Source organism: Diabrotica undecimpunctata, chromosome 7 (assembly GCF_040954645.1).
Source record: "Diabrotica undecimpunctata isolate CICGRU chromosome 7, icDiaUnde3, whole genome shotgun sequence".
Classification (NCBI taxonomy): Eukaryota; Metazoa; Arthropoda; class Insecta; order Coleoptera; family Chrysomelidae; genus Diabrotica; species Diabrotica undecimpunctata.
Window position 1 is genome coordinate 14,209,109 of NC_092809.1, and position 20,768 is coordinate 14,229,876.

Consider the following 20,768-nt stretch of genomic DNA (forward strand, 5'->3'; position numbering starts at 1 on the left):
CGTCAGTCTTACAGTGACCTCCTCACCTCTTTCGGAGTACGGTACGTGCCTCCACACCCCTTCGGAGTACGGTACGTGCGACAGTCAAACGCACACAAGTAAGTGAGGGTGGTTTTAGTTGGTAGGCAGGATAATAAATACCTGAATCTTTGGCACTGCTATCTTTAGTACTTTAAATTAAACTAAAACCCAAATTTTAGTGAGACAATGGAGGTAGCATAAAAAAATTTCAAAACCCAACCCTCAGAAAAATTGTGAGTACGCCACTGGTTATGAAAGGAGCACTATTGTTTATAAATACTAAAATAATTAACTAAAAGCGCCTAAATAGTTTTGTAAAACTAAATAGGTTTTTTATAGATATATTACTTATAGAGTGTAAATTTTATAATATCGTACTTTCAAAATAAAAGTTGCAGTATCTACTATTGTGTAACTCTGTAAGTTTCAGCATGACCGGTTCAAAATTCAAACCGATAACATTTATATTAAATTTTGTTATAATCTGCCAAAGTGTTGTACAAAGTAATTGATATGGCAACCCTGTTAGTATGACGTTTCGTTTGAAGCGTTTCGAAGCCGAACGTAATGCTATCTATCGATGATAAATACTACCATTGTTTCAGATGGAGCCATCTCCCCACATTACAATTTGAAGGCGGCAGTTCAAGACATAATTCTTGTTTAACGAGATTTTTCATATGTTTAGGAAAAAATATTTAACTTTTTGTTGCAAATATTATGTTGCGGCGTAGACAAAGATGTCTACGCCGATAAGCATGAAGCGATTAACCACTTGAAGTCAATTTCATGTCAATTTATAAAAACCATTTTTGTTTTATTCCATTTCAAAGTTGTATAACTCGAAAAAAACACCCTTTATCTTGTAATGTATCTGCCCCTTCCACTTTTACTGTTATTTACTCCTTGCTTAACTTCTTTATCCACGTACTCTTGTTCTCGTTCTAGTATCTCGTTTGTTTCTATTAGATTTGTTGTCCCAGGAATTCCAATTTAAAATTATATCCAACGCTATCCACGATTTATCATTTTTTGTGTAAAAAATGTTTTAGCACATTCACATAAAAAGAAGGATACAGGGCTCATGTTCAAATGAAAGACGAAATAATTATATTTAAAAATTATATTTGAAAAAATAAAAATAAATAATTAGTCAAAACAACTGGATATATAAAACATTCATCTAAAGTAAACATGATAATAATGAGAATTATTTAGTGAGATATAAAATCAACTATGATTGGGGATTACGAAAAACTTGAATGTTTTAAACATCCAATGTAGCAATCCAAGAACTAGCTACGGAATGCTTATTACTACAATTAAATTGTTAAAATATCCTTTTGGATACCCACTGATTGCACAAACTATTAACAATGACATAATCTTTAACTCATTTAACTTTTTCTCTAACTGAAAAATAAATAAACAGATATTCCACAAAAAAGAAATACTAAGTTTGCTAAATAAGCTAGTTCTTAGACAAGATGAGTATTTCATATTTTATAGTCCTCTACATTAATAAGCGTAACTGTGTAAGATCGTAACTATTTTTATCAAATCCATTGAGATCATCATCAAATTCTATGTTTTGCCTATATTACCATCGAATATCTGCAACATTCCCAGATTATCACAGAGACCATTCTAACTTTGTCTTTACCTCCCATTTCAAATATACCCTTGAGTTCAGAAAGGATATATAAGAAATTCTCTTTGTAGAAAATAATTGCAAACAGTAAACAAAAACCATTACAGAATTTTTCCGATTCCCTAGTCGGCTATGGAAGGTTGTCCACCTGCAGAAGTTATTCAATAATGTGTTTAGATTTAGATAGTTGTGTTTGTATATGTATAATTAATTAAAAAACATACTCGATGTACGAAACACTGTTTGATTGTATCGTGGTATGCATTTCTTTAAAGCCGAGAATATTTTGTTCGACTATACGATGTCTGTCTCAAAAGTATTGGACTTACTTTCATATTTTCGCGCCAAAATGTTCCAGCGCCCTCTGTGAAGTATATGTCTCGTTCGTAACAGCATGATTTTATTTACATTCGTCATTTTTACGTTTCTTGCATCCATTCTTGCATTCTTACGTTGCAGAGCACAACTCCGGAAAAATCAAAATTGTGAGATTTTTAGGTTTAAATTCTGACTTAAAGAGCTGCTTTATTAGTGAATTAAAAAATCAGTAAAAACGTGTTATTGCTTCCTGGATGACGAGCATTGTTACAGTGATTAACAAAGGTCCGATACTTTCTGAACAGTTTTTGTCTATTAGGATGTTTGATATTTAAAATTAGTGAATCTTTTAAACGATTGGCCTAAAGTAACTTGGGTAATAAATTATCTTCAATTTTTAACATTGTCATTCGTTATGATTTATCTTCTTTCTATTATACTAATCTTTGTTTCGGATACGCCTATTAGTGGTGAAAGGACTATTATCTGGAAATATAATTATTGTAATAATTATTCATAGGTATCGAGATGCAATATGCAACATTACCAAACAACACATAGGTGCATACAAATTTTCAACAATGATAAACAGTCTAAATAGGTTACTGACCAAGGTATTGTCTCTAAGAAATCTCTTACCTTAGGGCAGACACTGACTACTCGTGATTCACAAAATGTATCGACTTTTTACAGTAAGACTAAATTTTTGGTAAAATATATTAAAAGGAATCCTCTAAACGACATTTTCTAACAAAAAAGAATATTTCTCAAAAAAAAAAAATCAAAGATACCCATAATAACGTATTACTTTGTCAATTCAAGCATATTTCATTGTATATGCATACATATGCCTCTTCTATTGTATATTAGAAAGTCATTTGCAGTTTTGGATTTTAATGGACTATTTGTATACAGCAATATACGTAGCACGGCAAAACATTTCCACATATTTGCATTTTCTAGAGTTGGGAAATGAAGGTCTCCTAATACGTCTTCATGGGTTAGATAAAACATTGCCAAAACCTGGAATTTTGCTAATAACAAACCGATACTGCTCTTTTTTAATTCACCATCTTCTCTTATCTTCATCCCCATCACTAGACGTAAAATGATTGCTTTCTACGAATAAATGTTATGTTCCAGTTTTCTTGTGTAGTTCACTCGCCATGAGCCATCGAGTCGATTCACAATAAATTAACAATGGAAAATTCACTCAAATTAGTTTATATTTAAAATTAAAATAGTCCTACGAATTTGTCCTAAATTTGTCACAAGCATATCAACTCCACAATAGTCCACTACCATCCCTTATATTTGATAATCATCATCATGTTTAATTTCATATTTGTAATATATCGCGTTTCATAAAACGAATTAGGCACATTCACTGTGACATAGGCGTATTTTTGTCCCTATTCGATACACTTTGTGAACCTAACTCAATAATACTTAATTATGCATATAAAAAAAGTTACAATTATTAATGAATTGGCACACTAACAGTAAGTACAAACATTTACTTTTAGTAGATACAGAGCATTTTCGACAAAACTTAATACAAAATCTTATTCCACTTCACGCTTGTCTTGGCCACTTTTAGGTATATTTGGCTAGAAATTGTTTTACTTAAAAAGCAACGTACTGTAGACTCACCAAAAATTTAAATAAAACTTCGTTGAATATGTATAGTAATTCCTGTGCAACTTATATTTCTCCAAGCATTGAAGAAAAATGCACATATCCAACATTAAAACTCAAGATGTTAAAGTCAGGAGTCATATGTCGCCATCTTACCTAATCCAACGGTAACTTTAACATTTTAATATTTTATAAGAAATACTGTAAACCAAATGTAACTAATTATTTTTTAACGGGTTTTTACCCATATATTTAGTGGCTACATTCATGTACTCCTAGACACTGATGATGGAATATGGATTCCGAAAACGCTTTGTCTAACCCGTTTGGGTTTTTAAATATATACCTTTTACAAAGGATTTTAATAAATTTTTTTAATACAAAATTTATACTGGAACCAATCAACCACAATAAGCAGAAATCTTGGAGATAAACCGACGAAAGCGATCCATATTCTGCGAGGCGTTAGACAAGGATGTATACTTTTATCTATATTATTCAGCCTATATTCACAGGAAATATTTAGTGAAGCTTTGGAAAATTGCGAACATGGAACCCTTTTAAATGGAGAATGCCTAAACAACATCTGCTATGCAGATGACACCGTTATTTTTGCAGGCAGTTTAAACAGTTTACAGCAACTAATAAACAAAGTAAATGAAGTAAGTGAAAGATTTGGACTACAAGTAAACATATCAAAAACTAAATTTATTATTATCAGCAAAAATAAAATTAGAGAATTTCTTATCAAGAATACATCAATGGACCGAGTAAAACAGTTTACCTATCTTCGTACAATGGTAAACGAACAATGGGATCACTCACAAGAAGTAAAATGTAGAATAGACAAGGCAAGGAGTGCATTGAACAACATGGCCAAACTCTTTAAAAGCCACAACCTTAATCTGGAGATAAAAGTAAGGCTACGATGTTATATCTTCTCAATATTATACTACGGAGTTGAATCCTAGAGACTCACTGAAGCAATGTTAATGAAGTCTTTAAAACAGTATGCAGAAGGAACATACCTCTTTTAGTAGTATTTATTATCCGTACTTACGAAGAGAAATTAGATATTTGAAACTATATACAGCTAAAAAATATATATGTTCTTCCTATATATAATAGTAGTCACTAGGGACGACAATTGTATCCTCGTGATATTGAGGGAAAATACGCACCTACTTTCCCTTTCTATATCTATATTGTTTCACATATATTTTCCGGTCCATAAACTTTTGAAAAAATTAAAATTGTTCCTGTTACTGATTTAATTCCGTAAAATATTTTGTACGTTACATATCAAAATATATTTTGGTGAATCTACATAAACATTTACATAATATCGACACATATTGATTACTAGTTTTAATGACATACAAATGCTCTGTACGAGAAAGGAATCAGGCGTTAGTACACATTTAACGATTTATCATTAATGATTAAACAATGTAAAGAAGATTGATACAGGGCTAGTAACAAGTTTTAAATGTACATTCGAGTCCAGAGAGGGGAATGTACAAGTAAAACTTCCAATATACTATACTATAATTCAAAAATTGCAACAATTTTACTAGAGATACATAGTATCAACTTATCAGTGTAAAAAAAATATTAGTTACAGTAAAAACCACGATCATTCGAAAGCATTTTTATAACCTTCAATATGAAGTTGTTTTTCTAATCCTAATCTAACGGTTTTATTCTCTTATATAGTTTATTATAAAAATTAGTTTTAACAATTATCAAAGTTACGTTAAACTAAAACATAAATACAACATTTTCTAGACGGAACAGCCATGAAAAACAATTCTTTTGCGTAAAAATTGTACACATTAATACGTTTCTGATGTATTTTAACATGAACGCACAATTAATTAATAATTACTGATTGTATTAGGTAAACTTGCGAATAATGTGACTCTTTGTCAAGAATTGCTGGTGGTGAAACTGGATATTATATTGAACAATCCATTAATTGGGCAGTGTAATTTGAATATTTAAAACTTCACGAAATTTTTTCCGATCACAAGTCGTACAAATCGCAAAAGGAATATTTTAACAATGGTAGAAGGGAACCTTACATCAGGTACATCTATTATCTTCTTACGTTAATACTACAAGGTGTGGCTATTAATTAACGATACTGCCACTGTTAGGGAAGTACGCGACTGTCAGATGTTTAGCGTGTAGCCTTCTCTTTGCAATGCAGTAATTCCTGCTCCTGTAAATAATCCGTCTAATCGTAGCATTCGTTGTCATTAAATTCTTTTGTCACCTGAAAAAATGGTGACAGTAAAGCAACGAATCGTTGCTTAAATTTGAAAGAGGCGTCTGAAACTTACAATTTATTGAAATAATAAATTAATGATGGCAGATAATACTTAATAAGATGGCAGAGAAGGCGTTGAAATGACCCTTCCAGTTTCATGGTCAAAAAACGGATGACAAAATCAGTAATCTCGTTCGATCTTAGCATCGGTTAACAATTCGGTTTAATCTACTATTCAAAGAGTCAAACTCATGTGCAAACAGTAATTCGTTTGTGCGCATGCTTGCGCAATCCACTCGAATGTTGATTGTGAAGTATAGATGGGCTATACAAATGGTCAATGAATCAATATTGGCCTTAACAATTACATTAATTTTAAATTAATTATCAAATCCGTCATATATATCGACAATAAAACTGGGATGAAATAATATTTTTTTCTCGATATGTGTATCACTATCCCCAAGATTTTCGTATGTTTAATTAATTTGATAATTGTTAAAAATGATTAATTTTAAACAATCGTCAAATATCAGTTTCAATCATTACTAAAGTGGCCTAATAACTTTTATTTTTATCATTATGCATACTCCAAAACATTTTAAGCTTTAAAAACGCTACATACAGTTATAAATTGTAAAAAAAAACAGGGTACCATATTGTTTTATTCTTATTTAGAAGGCCACTTTAGAAGTTAAAAACCAAAAATATCAATACATTCTACTTTTCTTAGATTTAACTAAGGAAAAAGAAGTATTTAAATTCGAATATCAAAGAACTCCTTCCTAAGATGTTAATCTATCAATATTCATAAGTTTTAATAATTTTTTGGGGTTCATTTGGCAAACTGAATTCCTTGGTCGAAAAAACGTGTTTGAAATGTATTGAAATAAAGAAAAACGAATGATATTTAATAATAATAATCCAAACTTTCGCAAATATTGAAAATGCAAACTTTGATCTAATTTTATCAATTTAAACTGACCACTAGTTGTGCCTAAGTCAAAGGCAAAAGTAAAGTTAGCAGAAAAATAAAAGATAATAAATATTGTCACGAAAGATTTTTAAAAAAATTATCCATATAAACCATAATTAATAACGATAATTTCTCCTGTTTATAATTTAGAAATTCGTGAGAATATTTATCGCCTGGCTGGATCGTTGTCTGAGCTTCAAATTGTAAACCTTTTTTGTTATTAATATGTTTTCTGCGATCGTTTATAGGACAATAGCTGAAAATGAATGTAAACAAAGGATATCAGTTTTAAATGGGCCAAAAAATAGAAGATCAAAAGCACTGACTGATCAATACAAAAAATTGTATTGGTGCTGCATACTCATCAGCTGCAAGATTTAGATATTGGCGCCCAACGTGGGGCGCTAAAGTGAAATGACGTATAATTAATGAAAACGTTAATTATAGGCTACAAAAGTATTGGTTTTATGTGCCATTTCGGTGGATGGAAATAATTAATACAAACATATATAGTTAAACATGCCAAAATTATTGGATTTTATCAATACACATAACGCTAACGATCAAGTAACATTTTGGTCGGACTTGAGTTAACTGGCTAGAAGAAAATATCGTACTACACGTAGGTAGTATTACCCAAATGTGTCCCCTAAAGTAGAGGTATCGAAGAACGTTGGTCTTTATTACGTAGAAGTCGTAGAAATCCAATCAAACCCCAAGACATAATATGTGACAATCTTTCAGTGCCAAGAATACGCAGAAAATTGTCAATGGACAATTTTCTACACGACATTTGTTAAATATTGTACCGACAATTTACTTATTGTAGTTATATTACATATTGCAAATATGTTGGGATGTTAAATAAACAAAAAAATATGTAGAAACATCCACCATAATGGATGGTAAGTGCATAACAAGAAACAATTATCATGACGCATATTTCGGGAGATTTCTGAAATATATATTAACACTGCCCAAAAACTTGTCTGATGGAGTTACGTGCCATACATAACAGGCATAGATATACTGATTGGCTTGAATAAATTTATCATAAACATATCTTGTCAAATATATTCAAACGGTACCCTAAATGTATCGGTATCAGCTTAAAAACTGTTACAAAAACTGGTAACACAGATATGGTATGTAGCTGTAGTGAATTACTGGAGACAGTTTGATCAAGGCCAGGGGAAAGTATATATTACTTTAAACATGCCGTGTTGCCAAATAAAAAGAAACCACCATTTTAAAAATATCTCTTTATATATATATATATATATATATATATATATATATATATATATATATATATATATATATATATATCAAAGAAAGTCAGAGGTTTGAGGCACCCTGTATATGTATAATATTTGTTTATCAAAAAGGATTGAAGTACAAAATATAGAAAATAATCAAGAATAATCAACATCTTAGTAAAAGAGAACGCAATACCTGTACACACTTTTTTCTAAATGAGCCATGCAGGTCTTGTAAACAAATATATATATATATAATATATATAGTGAATATATGTATATATAATTTTTACTAACTGAATCTTTGTGAATTATAAACAATATTGTGACTCAAATTTCACTTTATGCTATCTACAGGAGTATTTTAAAGCACATATATTAACCAATGGATAAATTTCCCATTTGAAAGGTGTTTCTATAAGCCTCTATATTCGTTAACGTCAACGACCAATACAAACAATTATAAGGATTGATATAAGGTTGAATGCTCGAATAAATGAACTTTGAAAAATAAAGACAGATATCGAGCACAGTTTATAAATTAAATCTTGCCCAAGTACTTTCGCTTCTCTCTCCTGTTGCCGATCAGAATGCAGCTTCGACTTTTAAATAATTTTAAACTATTTGTCCTTGTTTAGTGTAGCGTTATGTTCAACTTTATGTTTAATTTTATGTTTATGACATTCTGGGATTGTCGGGTAGCCCAAAATTGACGAAATGCCCCTGAAGATGCTCTAGGAAGCGAAAGTACTTGGGCAAGATTTAATTAATAAACTGTGCTCGATATCTGCCTTTATTTTTCAAAATTGAATTATAAAGATGTTTACTTTTGAAAATACTCAAAAATATTACAAACAGATGAGCGCTCTTGCTCTGTTTACCTTTCCTGCACGGTTTACAGTAATAAGTGTTGAAATTGTTCTCTTTTCTCCTTCATACATGTAAATTACGAATAATTCTTGGTCAAACAATAAATAGTGGTAATGTACCCATAATTAAATATAAAATAGTTATTTTTTTACTTTACGAAAAGTTACTTTTGTATCTATTAACGAATACGGTTCTACTGACTAACTGTCAAGGATACAATATCAACAAAATTGAAATTTCAATTAAATTCTAGAAAGGGTCAATTGCATTGTCTCCTTTTAATCAATTTCCTTATTTTTATACTGGCATTAGACAGACTTCGTGAATAAAATTCATTTTATATCAATTTCCTCACTATACACTAAATAACAAAAATATATCTAAAACTGTTTAAAAAAATTGTTCTTTAAAAATACAACTTACAGTTGTTAACAATATGTATGTAAAAATGTTTTACAAATTCAAAATGTTACATCACATTATCAAGAGCGAGACACATGACGAAAGTTTAAAATTAAATAAACTTAACTCTAAAAACTACTGTTTATAAAATAAAAAAATAACGAACATACGACACTGTTTTAGTTGGAACGTGTTAGTTTTTATGTTCTAATATTTAAGACTATATTAGAGCGTGCAAAGAGTCTCTTATGTAAGAGTGGACTTTGTAACTCATACGAGTGCATCATAGGGTTACCAGGAGATGGTAAAAAAATTTAAAAAAAGATTGATCTCTCGACCTTCCCATCACGGAAGTAGAATGTTAACATTACAGCCACAATAAATTATTACATTCTTGTTTCATATCCTTGAAAAATGCCAAAAGCATGTCAAATTAACCCTACATTGCATAGCGTTGCTTTCAGGCAACACCGAAATTAAATTTCAGTTAGAAAACTAATCTTTTACCATTTAGTGATTTTGAAGTGCATATTGTGTAGCCAAAGAAACATTCAATCAAAATAATCACGCAACTCCCCATGTCAGTACACCAAACAAAGTTTTTGTACCAAAAGTTTTCAGATGTCGTCAGTCATGTGTTACACGTGTGCGGTAAAAATTCTTGGAAGTTTTACTCATTTTATACTATTTCTAAATACAAAGTTCCCTTAATTTTTTATAAGGGTAGTAGAAATGAAAATATTAATATAAGATCAGTGCCAGATGATTCTGACGACAGTGAGTTAGCTGAAGATGATGCTAATGATAATCTCATTTATATACAGTCTGACAATAGGGATATATCTGTAAGTATATTTTTTAGACTCTACTCGCGAATTCATTCCTAAAATCAATAGTTAAGAAGGGGGTATGACATTCTTGCTAGTGAAACATCTGAATATGAAGTGGAAGATTCATCTAATTCTAGAGGTAAAAAGTTAAAAGTATCTTACAAATGGAAAGTCTATAAAACAAAAATTTCATTAGCTATTCTGAAATGGAAAGATAATGTACCTACAACAAACGAGGTAAAACAGCCAATAGAATACTTCAATAAATAATTTTTTTGACGATGAGTTGATTTAACTTTTGATTGAGCACTCTAATTTATATTGTATGCAAGAAAATTCAAATCAACCACTCGCTAACAAAAACTGAAATGGAACAATTTATTGGTTATCAGAGATTATTCCGAAATACCAGAATTATAAATTATACTTTGACAATTGGTTCAGTAGCATCAACTTGCAGGTAGGATTAGCAAAGAATGGTATACAATGTGCAGGGACTGTAAGGCAAAATAGACTCGCTAGCTGTGAACTGATATCAGATAAAGAAATGAAACTAAACAAAAGAAAGGTTCAATTCGGGCATAGAAAACTATTATCGATGGTGTGATGTATCAGTGGTATGATAACAAAGGTGTTACTATTCTAAGCTCATATGCAGGAGCGTATCCATGTGGCAAAAAGAAGAGATGGGACCATATATCTAAACAATATATTGATATCGAGTGTCCATAATCCATTATTTTATAAAATAAGAGTATGGGAGGCGTTGAATTGCTAGATTCGCTTATTGCGTTATGTATAATAATAGTTAAACCCAAGAATTGGTACCACAAATTCTTTTTTCATTTTATTGACATTATAGTTGTTCAACAGCTTTTCAACCAATGTTCAAGAAAGGAGATAAAGAAGACCCCAACAATTATAGAGATATAAATCTACTAAACACCGCACTTAAGCTTACCACAAAAGTCCTAATCAACAAAATCAATAAACTAACAACTCTATCAGATGAACAACAAGGATTCAGATCCGGAAGATCCTGGGTATACGCCGTATTTGTACTAAGACTAATCATAGAAAAGGCCATCGAGTACAGTAAATCAGCATATCTATGTTTTATAGACCTGACAAAGGCTTTCGATCGCATCCAAGTCGAAGATGTCTTACACCTATTGTATAAAAGAAACATACCAATCAATATTACACAAACCATCGAAAATATCTAGATAGATCAAGATAAATGGAAAACTAACACAGTGTATACCAGTACAAAGCGGAGTCAGGCAGGGTGCCTCGTTAAGCCCACTTCTCTTTAATATAATAATGGACGAAATAATACAAGCAGGACGTAAAGGTCATGGCTACAGAATGGGGAACAAAGTTCCAAATATTATGTTATGCAGACGCAGAATATGATATCAGCAGAAAAAACCAAATGTATGACAGCAACGAAATACCCACTACGATGTAAAATCGAAATTGATGGGAAAATAATAAAGCAGGAAGCAAGGTTTAGATATCTGGGAATAGATATAACTAGTTACGGAGATGTTGACAAAGAAGTACGACAACAAAGCTTAAAAGCAAGTAAAGTTACGGGATCTCTTAATGACACAATCTGGAAGAACAAACACCTAAGACAAGACACAAAAACAAGAATCCATAAAGCAGCAATTAGAACTATATTAACATACACGGCGTAGACAAGACCTGACACATCTAAAACGAGACAACTACTAAAAACAACAGAGATGAAAATACTCCGACGAATATCAGCGAAAAGTCTCTTGGATAGAGAGAGAGAAGCGAAAACATAAGAAGAGCTTGAAATATAGAAGACATAAATGGATGGATGACAAAACGGAAACAGGAGTGAAACGAACACACTAGTAGAATGGAAGAGGATAAGATAGTATGAATAGCACGAGATAAGTCACCAAATGGAAGAAGAAGTATTGGCAGACCAAGAAAAAGATGATGCGATAATTTAAATAATTTAGGAGGCTAATATTGAAGAAGAAACAGGCTTTAAAGCCTACATACAAGAAGAAAGAAGAAGAAGAATATAGTTGTTCAAGTATAAAAAGAGTAATTACCTCTACTAGAATTCAAAGCAAAATTTCACAAACCATTTGCTTGAAAAATGTTAAATTGTTCTAAAAGAGGGCTACAGCCCTTAGTGGGCCTCGACCTTCTCAAGCTTTCTACGTCATTCTATTCTGTCCCTCGCTTGCATTTCCCAGTTGCCGACTCGGATCTTCTCGGCATCTTGTGTTACCCCGTCCATTAACCTCAGCTTTGGTCTACCCCGTCTTCTCATTCCCACGGGTTGCGCTGTTAGGATCTTTTTTATCATGAATTCATTTATTAAAATGAATATCTAAATATCCTAATTTTAAAGGAACTCCCAAAGTTCCTTTAAAATTCCCAAAGAAAATTATTGCTTTGTTTCACTACAACTTCTAATTGTTTTAAGAATTTTCATACAGAATAAAGTTTTCACATGTTGAACTTTTCACATGTTACCTACCGTACGCATTCCATATTTTCCAAAAAGGGGGACAACTCAAAAATTAGTCTCTAGAGGAATTTTTAAATTTATCACTAAAGCTGTGTCGAAAGAAGTGATGATTTTTAGTGTACATATTTCAAATTTATGCAATATAGAGTCAAAACAATGTGAATAACCTTTTATTTTTTGTTTCTAATCAAAAAATGCCCCAGGAGTCATGCAACAATTAATACAGGTCAATATTATGAGTGGAAAAAAATTAATAAAAATTCAGATATTTCTCTTAAAGTTATGTTTCATATAACCATTATAAATATGTTCTCCATCTATTCATAAATAAGCATACCCGCCTTTAAAACAGTTCACGTGATGTGTATTAGCACCGAAAAAGCTGTCTTTATAATAGTTAAACTTTTGTTCTTAATTTAGAGATCAGTAGTTTTTAGTAATTTATTTGTAAATAACTATTCGTCAAGTATATGTCGACTCCATCAACTATTTAATTAAAAATTAAATGCCAAAGTAACAAAAACAACGTTCGCCATGCATTCCATCCTTGACTCTTTAAACAAAGGCTAATAATTAAGTGAGACGCAAACAAACAGACTCTACTGTATAATAAGCAAAATTTCACTCACGAGACACACAATACTTCAAGAAAACTTGAATCTTGTAACCAGGGCAACAATGTTCGGTCATGTTTTAATGCATAAGAGGATCATCCGATAGTAAATAATAGGAATACAACGTAATACAAAGCGTAGAGATCGTTACAAGTTTTGAGAGCAGTACATGCAATCTAATTGTAGAATCGTTGTGTATTGTAATTTATTTTATCCAGCATTTACGATTTGTAAAAAACCAACGTCTGAGATCTTGTAATGTAAGTATAAAGACAGACACTTCACTAGGGCTATTGCAACACCGATAACTAGGGTTATCCTAAAATTTAGCTGTCCTTATGAGTTTTACCAAGAAGCGTATCAGTAGCGCAGAACTCATTTTTTATTTAGCGTATGGCATATTAAGAACACATAATTAAAAGCAATATTTTTATAAAAAACGTTAAATGGAGTCTTACAAACGAACATATATCAATATAATGTAAAACATTTTCGGTCCCATTCAGGAATTCCATCTACCTAGTTTTTCTTGCTGTTCTGTCAATATATTACTCTTCTTATCTCTTTACTTTTTTTGTTTGAATTCCCTTTTACTTTTGTTCAGTTTCTGCTAAAATTTTCTGGTCTCTATTGGTTTACTTAGATCTTTTAGTTCTTGAAACTCTTTGTTCATAGTTTCTCTCTTCTTTCTGTTACTCTGTTTTTTCTCTCTATTATAATCTGATATTCTTTGTCAAAACAGTCATTTGTTCTTGTTCTTCATTGTTTACCTTTCATGCCTAGTAATTCTTCAGCTGCTGCGCTCTTCCCACTCTTCATTTATGTTTTCTTGTTTTAGTCTTTTTTCTAGTTTGATGTTCTTCTACACTGTATCGTTCATATTTACAACCTATTTCGTTTTATAAACGTTTAAAATTCTGGCCCTTGCTATACTTTTGATCCAGTAGTGATCAGAACCTCAGATCTCCTCTTTTGGTGCGAACGTTTATTATATTTCCATTCTGGTGATTTCCAGGTGCCTTTGTGTATATCTTTTCGAGCGAAGTTAAAATTACACCATCGATTTAAAAAAAAAACTACTATGAAAAAGAAGTCACTTTTGAAATCAGAGCATCAAAAAATATTTAAAATTCGTTATTCTCAAGCACCAAATTTTTTCATTTTGTTGGGCTGTGTTATCATTCCTGTTCCATACCATACAAGTTAAACGTTAACTTCGTTTGACGGAATTTTTAGTTTTTTATTGACGCTTATAAAATGAAAGTATTTGCTTCGTTGTGTAGTTGTGGCAATCTGCTGATTCAGCTGTTGATTCATCTGTTATATCTTTATTTTGCTGTGTAACAAATTTCTACATAATGTCAGGACATTGATTAATTCCGATATTAAATAGACTTCTTGGTTATTTGACACACAAGAGAATTAAATTTTTTTCAAACAAAATCTCGATAATTTCGATTCGTTCTGTTTACTGCCGTAAACGCAATACGTAGAAATAATTGTGGGGAGTTTTGATTTTTATTGCTGTGATATATACACATAATATCAACCCCTAAGACGCCGCTAGAATTCAAAAAGTCTCTGCAACCTGTCTCAGGTTTTTTTTGCAACAATAAATGGTAAATATTTATTTAAACCGCACCATTAGCTTGATGTCTCATGTGCTAAAGTTACTACTAAAAGTCATCCATAACCGAATATATCACAAACTGGACATAAACGTTAATGATACACAATTTGGTTTTCGCAAAGGCCTAGGAACGCGTGAAGCTCTTTTTCACTTAATATACTGATACAAAGATGCCTGGACGTCAATCAAGATATATAAGTATGTTTTATTGACTATAATAAAGCATTCGATAAAGTACGACATAAACAATTATCAATCTGAAATCAAAGAAGATTGACTACAACGACCTTAGGATCATATCAAATTTATACTATAAACAGCGAGCAAAAGTACGTATTAACGAACAGCTGTCAGAAGAAATTCAAATAAGATGTGGAGTGAGACAGGGATGCGTATTGTCGCCAATTTTTTTTAATGCCTGAGATCCTGAAAAACGCTCTTGAGGGTGAAACAGCTGGAATAAAGGTAAATGGAGTTCCCCATTAACAACATTAGATATGCGGACGACACTGTGATCTTAGCCGAAAATATTGAAGATCTTTAGAGACTGGTGACCAAAATAGCGGAGTATGGAAAAGAGTATGGTCTAACAATGAATGTCAAGAAGACGAAATTTATGAGAATATCGAAAACTCACAGAAATAACGGGAATATTCTAATAAACGAACCAACGACGAACAAGTGGACAAATATGCATATATGGGAACAATGATTAACTCCACAAATGATTACATTCAGGAGATCAAAATCAGAATAGAAAAGGCTAGAGCAAATTTCAACAAAATGAGAAGAGTGCTATGTACAAGGGATTTAAAATTGGAAGTAAGAGTTAGGTTGGTGAGGTGATATGTTTTTTCGACTTTATTTTATGGAATGGAATCTTGGACCTTGAATGCGACATCAATGAAGAAACTGGAATCATTCGAGCTGTGGGTATATAGAAGAATTCTGAAAATATTGTGGACAGAACAAGTCACAAACAAAGAGGTTCTGAGAAGGATGAATAAAGAAATAGAAATTTTAAATATAATTAAAACAAGAAAATTGGAATATCTCGCACATATTACACGTGGAGAGAAATACACCTTGCTCCAACTGATTATGCAGGGAAAGATCCAAGTAAAGAAAAGCATAGGGAGGCGTAGAATGTCATGGTTGCGCAACTTTGGAGACTGGTACGGACGTACATTTAATGAACTTTTCAGAGGAGCCGTCTCAAAAGTCCGAATAGCTATAATGATTGCCGACCTTCGCCGCGGAGATGGCACTTGAAGAAGAAGAAGAAGGATATTTAAATAAATTCTTTGTGTTGATAATTATGTTGCGTTATGTCAATTGATTGTTCTTATATTTACAACCATATATATTTCTTTTCTTTTTGTTTTAGTTAATTAACCAAATATTATAAACACCATCCAACAAAAATTAATTACGAAGTAAACATTTCTTGGCGACTAACGGTATGATTGATGAGATTAATTTTTTTTATCTTCTTAAACTCCCCATTAGATAATTTAAGTTCAGTATATTTCTACGTCGGATTCTTATTGGTTCCTATCCGTTCTTCAAAGTATTTAACTCTTGTTTTACCCTCAGTTTCGTATTACCTACTCAATCTCTGACACCGATTTCCAGTATTGATCTTTCCATTTTTTCTCTATCACATTGGATCTACGTTCTGATGTTTTTCTAAATGGAAGGCTCTTAGATTTCATATATCAGTATTATTAGGAGCAGCAATCAACATTTTCTGTTTTGAGCAGTCAGATAAATTGGTTTTTAAGTTATTTTAAGATTAAATAAGTTAAATTAATGGTTAACAATTACTTCTCTATTTTCTGGCCAAATACTTTTCCATTCTTTTTTTGGATACTGGATAAATTTTAGCAAATTTCTGAAAAATCACAAATATTAATTGCTTGAAAAAAGAATCGACATTGATTGATCTTATGCTATGCATATACCTTCTTATTGCTCCATTTTAAATCTCATTGCTAACTCAAAAATATTGGGATTTTTTACGTTAATAAAATTGAGAATTAAAAAAAAAATAGTCAGCGTATTATGAGAAAATATCACAGATAGAAAAAGGAGTATCGATAAATTAGTTTAAAAAAAGCATCAGAATAATCTGACGTCTTACTTAGCTAGATTCTATCTCTACATAAATATTTCGTTAACACAACATAAAAAAAATAATACAATATTGTATACACGTCAACGTGACTATCTGTTGCCTTGATTACAACTTTTAGTTTAATGAGTCTTCGTGGTACACATCTATCCTTATCTTACATTAGTTTTATGTTTTGGGAAACATGGAAAGTATAGCAGCGCAGATCTTTTGAGGATTCGTCTCATCCGGATACATCTGCATTGCTTGCGTTACTTGTTCTTCGGGAAAGATGGCCGCCAGATGGTAGTGCAACTTTCTACGATCTTCTTGGACGGGAGAGCTGGCTAGGTGATGGGAGCTGCCTTGCGACCAAACGGGAGGCCACATGTTTAGTTGTGTATCGGAACAACTGGATATTCTTTGCATATGTCTGGAAAAATAATGATTTTAATGTATATATTTGGTTTCCATATAGTTTAACACGCCGATCGACGACCGACGTTCAAATAATAACAATACTGCACGACTGTGGTCTATGGGGGCCACAAATAAGGCTATATTTTTATTTTCTTTTAATTAGTATTTTTAAACACAATATTTGTACTTATAGGGTATTTTCTTCCATCTGATGGAAATATTTTGTATGTTTATGCCTACCTTGTATTAATTTAAAGTAGATAAAAAATAAGTGATATATTTGACATAATAATTTTGACAGTTACCACACTTACAAAAAATCAAATTGTTCTTCTATTTTACAAAAATTGATCAAAACAATAATGAAACTATATTAAAAAACACATCATGAAAGCTTTCATTATTAATGAAATAGTTCAGCAAATTAGTTTCTTAGGTTTTTTTGCTGAATACACTCCTCACAGCAGGCTACGATATGATCCATGCATAAACCAACATTTGCAAAATGTGCAAAAATATCGGGTTTTCCTTTTCTTGCAGTATTTGCAATGCTCTGTTTGACTTAGTGGTGGATTAAGTTGGTTTTATGTCGGCATTCAAGAGTATTTCATAACAGCTTCTCGAATGTTAGAATGTAATCCTGAAGTTGTAGCCCTTGATTCCAAATAACTTTTTACTAGGTCTCCTCCTAATTTTCTAATAAATTGTCTTCGTTGTTTAGTATATTCCGTATTGGGATTATTATGTTTGGTAATTACAAAAGCGTTTATGCTGGCGATATTTAGGACCCCATCAAAAATTACAAGTGGCCATCGTTTAGTATTTCTAGACACATCGTAAGATGACGCCATTTAATCTACAATATCTACTCCACATTTGGTATCACTATAGAATAAAATCATCTCTGTCTTCTTGCTAGTTTCGTCTACTGTATCAGGGTAATGAAAGGATGAAACTAGTAACACATTTTTATTCTTTTTGGGTACAAGCGATGTCACCATCATATGTTCCAAAACCAAAAACAGAGAAGCCTAAAGAGCGGTCTTTCACATTGGTCATAATTGGGGGCAGTCCTTTTCTTTGGGACTGAATCGTACTCACAACCGTTAGCCTTTGTTCTCTTTTCAGTTGGATAACAAGGTTGCAAGTAACAAACCAGCGATCCATCGTAATATGTCTTCCTGTTCCATAGAGAAGTTCACACATCCTTGTAGTAACTGCTGCACATGAATTATCCACTTTATATGGTCCAGCAGGTTGTTGACCAGCATATATTTCCATATTATTAGTGTAAAATGTTTGGAATGTACATGCGGAAGGTACACCTTCCACGAAAAGCAAAAGCATCTCATCGAGAGTTACATAGTCAGCAACGGTATAACAAGATTGACTGTTTTTTCCAAATGTTTCAAAACTCTTTCATCGGAGCTAATTTATCGATTTCGAATCTTTCGTCTCTGGTTTGTTTATTATCAAAGCGTATTACTTTTAACATAAATCTAAATCGTCTTTGTGTATGGTCGCTACAAATATTTCTGATCCCATGCAATAGTCTGCCCAAAATTCTTCTAAATTTTATCGAGAGCCGTGATCCTTCTTCTTCTTTAAGTTCCATCTTCTATCGAAGGTTGGAAATCATCATGGCTATGCGGATTCTGTTGACTACCGCTCTAAAAAGTTCTGCACTACTGCATTCAAACCATTCCCTTAAGTTCTTAAGCCAGGAAATCCTTCGTCTTCCCACATTTCGCTTTCCTCGGATTTTGCCTTGCATAATAAGTTGTAAAGCCGTGTTCCAAACCTGTTAAATATAACAAACCAATTAAAGCTCTCATTTCCGGAACAGATGTAAGTTTGACACCGTTTTGATTTTTGTATCTTCCAGATATCTCTCTAATATAAGTATTGCACCCCACGATCTAATGATTACTTTATTGTTACAATTACATTAAAACATTCTTACCTGTGTTGAGGATGTTGTTGTGGAGGCCACGGCCTGTAAGAATCAGGCGCGGAAGCAATTCTTGTCACGTGCTGATGTACATCCCAACCTGGAGGAGGATTCATAAATGCTGAAGACGGAGGAGCAGAAGTTAATCCTGGAAGTTGTCCTGCAGCAGTTGGCTGTGTGTGAGGCGGGGGAACCGCTGGATATCTCACGCCCAATCGTGGATCGGCACCTGAAAAAATATATTTAAAAAAATATATACCTCATCATTTGGATGAACATTTTGAAACAGCATAGGAAATTCGGTGTTTTTAGAATGTAAACGAAAATATCCATAGAAAAAATTTATATCAATCAAATCAATACGGCGTAATACTAAATAAACATGAAAATGATAATTTCAGTCTATTTTTATTTCCTAGAATGTTTTACGACCTATCTATCTTTGTAGTGTGGTTCAAGGTTGAGAAGAGGTCAGTGAAAAAGTCCACTTGATAGATTACAACATACTGTTTGGCCTCCTCTTCACCTTGTGATGAAAAAGGTAGTAGTCCATGGGAGTAGTACAACTGTTCTGTAGAAATATAATAATGGAGGTAAAGATGTTGGGATATGTGCTAGGGCAAAATACTCATGAATGACATAGCAGCAGGATCAACTGCATGATGTACCAATACTGCCTCGATATGTTTTTGAAAGTGGATATTAGAGGAAGGGAATTTTAAAGAAATGATCCATATTATGAAAATAGACCGTTATGCTAGTATATAAATGGTACAAAGGTGGTGCAAAGTGGTGAGAGCTGAAATAGGCATAAAGAAACGTAATTACGACCTATCAATGGTTTAGGAAGAATTCTTTAAATCCTTCCAACTCAGCCAATAGCTATAATCAGGGGTGTGCACGTTATGCCTTGATTTGTCAAGGTTGCCTATCAGTGACTTGATAAGATGCAATCTAGTGAGTGGGTAGTAAAGGACGTGAAACTATAGTATAGATTTCAACCATTACAAAGGAATTATTAGTCTTCAGGATGACCACCAGTTTGTTATGAATACCTAGCAGAACTGGTCTGAACTCATACGTAGGTCTTACTGGCCCCTGAAGTGCGAGGCTATTACCTGGAAAATATTAGAGGACTTTGGCTAGAAACACTAGAGGACCAGTCAATGGGATTACAATTTGAAAGTTTTCTATGGACTCTAGCATACCAGACGTCCAAGATAACCTGACAAGTCGTAATAAAGCCTCAGTGCAAGAACAAACAATATTACATTTTACATAT

The 20,768-nt window shown here is 32.3% G+C and overlaps 1 protein-coding gene across 4 annotated transcripts in view; it reads right to left on the reverse strand.

The window, feature by feature from the left end:
• Positions 1 to 1,129: 1,129 nt before the first annotated feature.
• The window catches only part of LOC140445004 (probable ribonuclease ZC3H12D), a 118,764-nt gene continuing 99,125 nt past the window's right edge, over positions 1,130 to 20,768 (reverse strand). For all 4 annotated transcript variants that reach the window (XM_072536776.1, XM_072536777.1, XM_072536779.1 and 1 more), the window contains 2 exons: positions 19,499 to 19,715; positions 1,130 to 17,548 (listed from right to left, as the gene is read on the reverse strand). In XM_072536776.1, the coding sequence (XP_072392877.1) occupies positions 17,305 to 17,548; positions 19,499 to 19,715 (461 nt within the window). In that variant the 3' untranslated portion in view covers positions 1,130 to 17,304. The remainder of the gene's footprint in view (positions 17,549 to 19,498; positions 19,716 to 20,768) is intronic.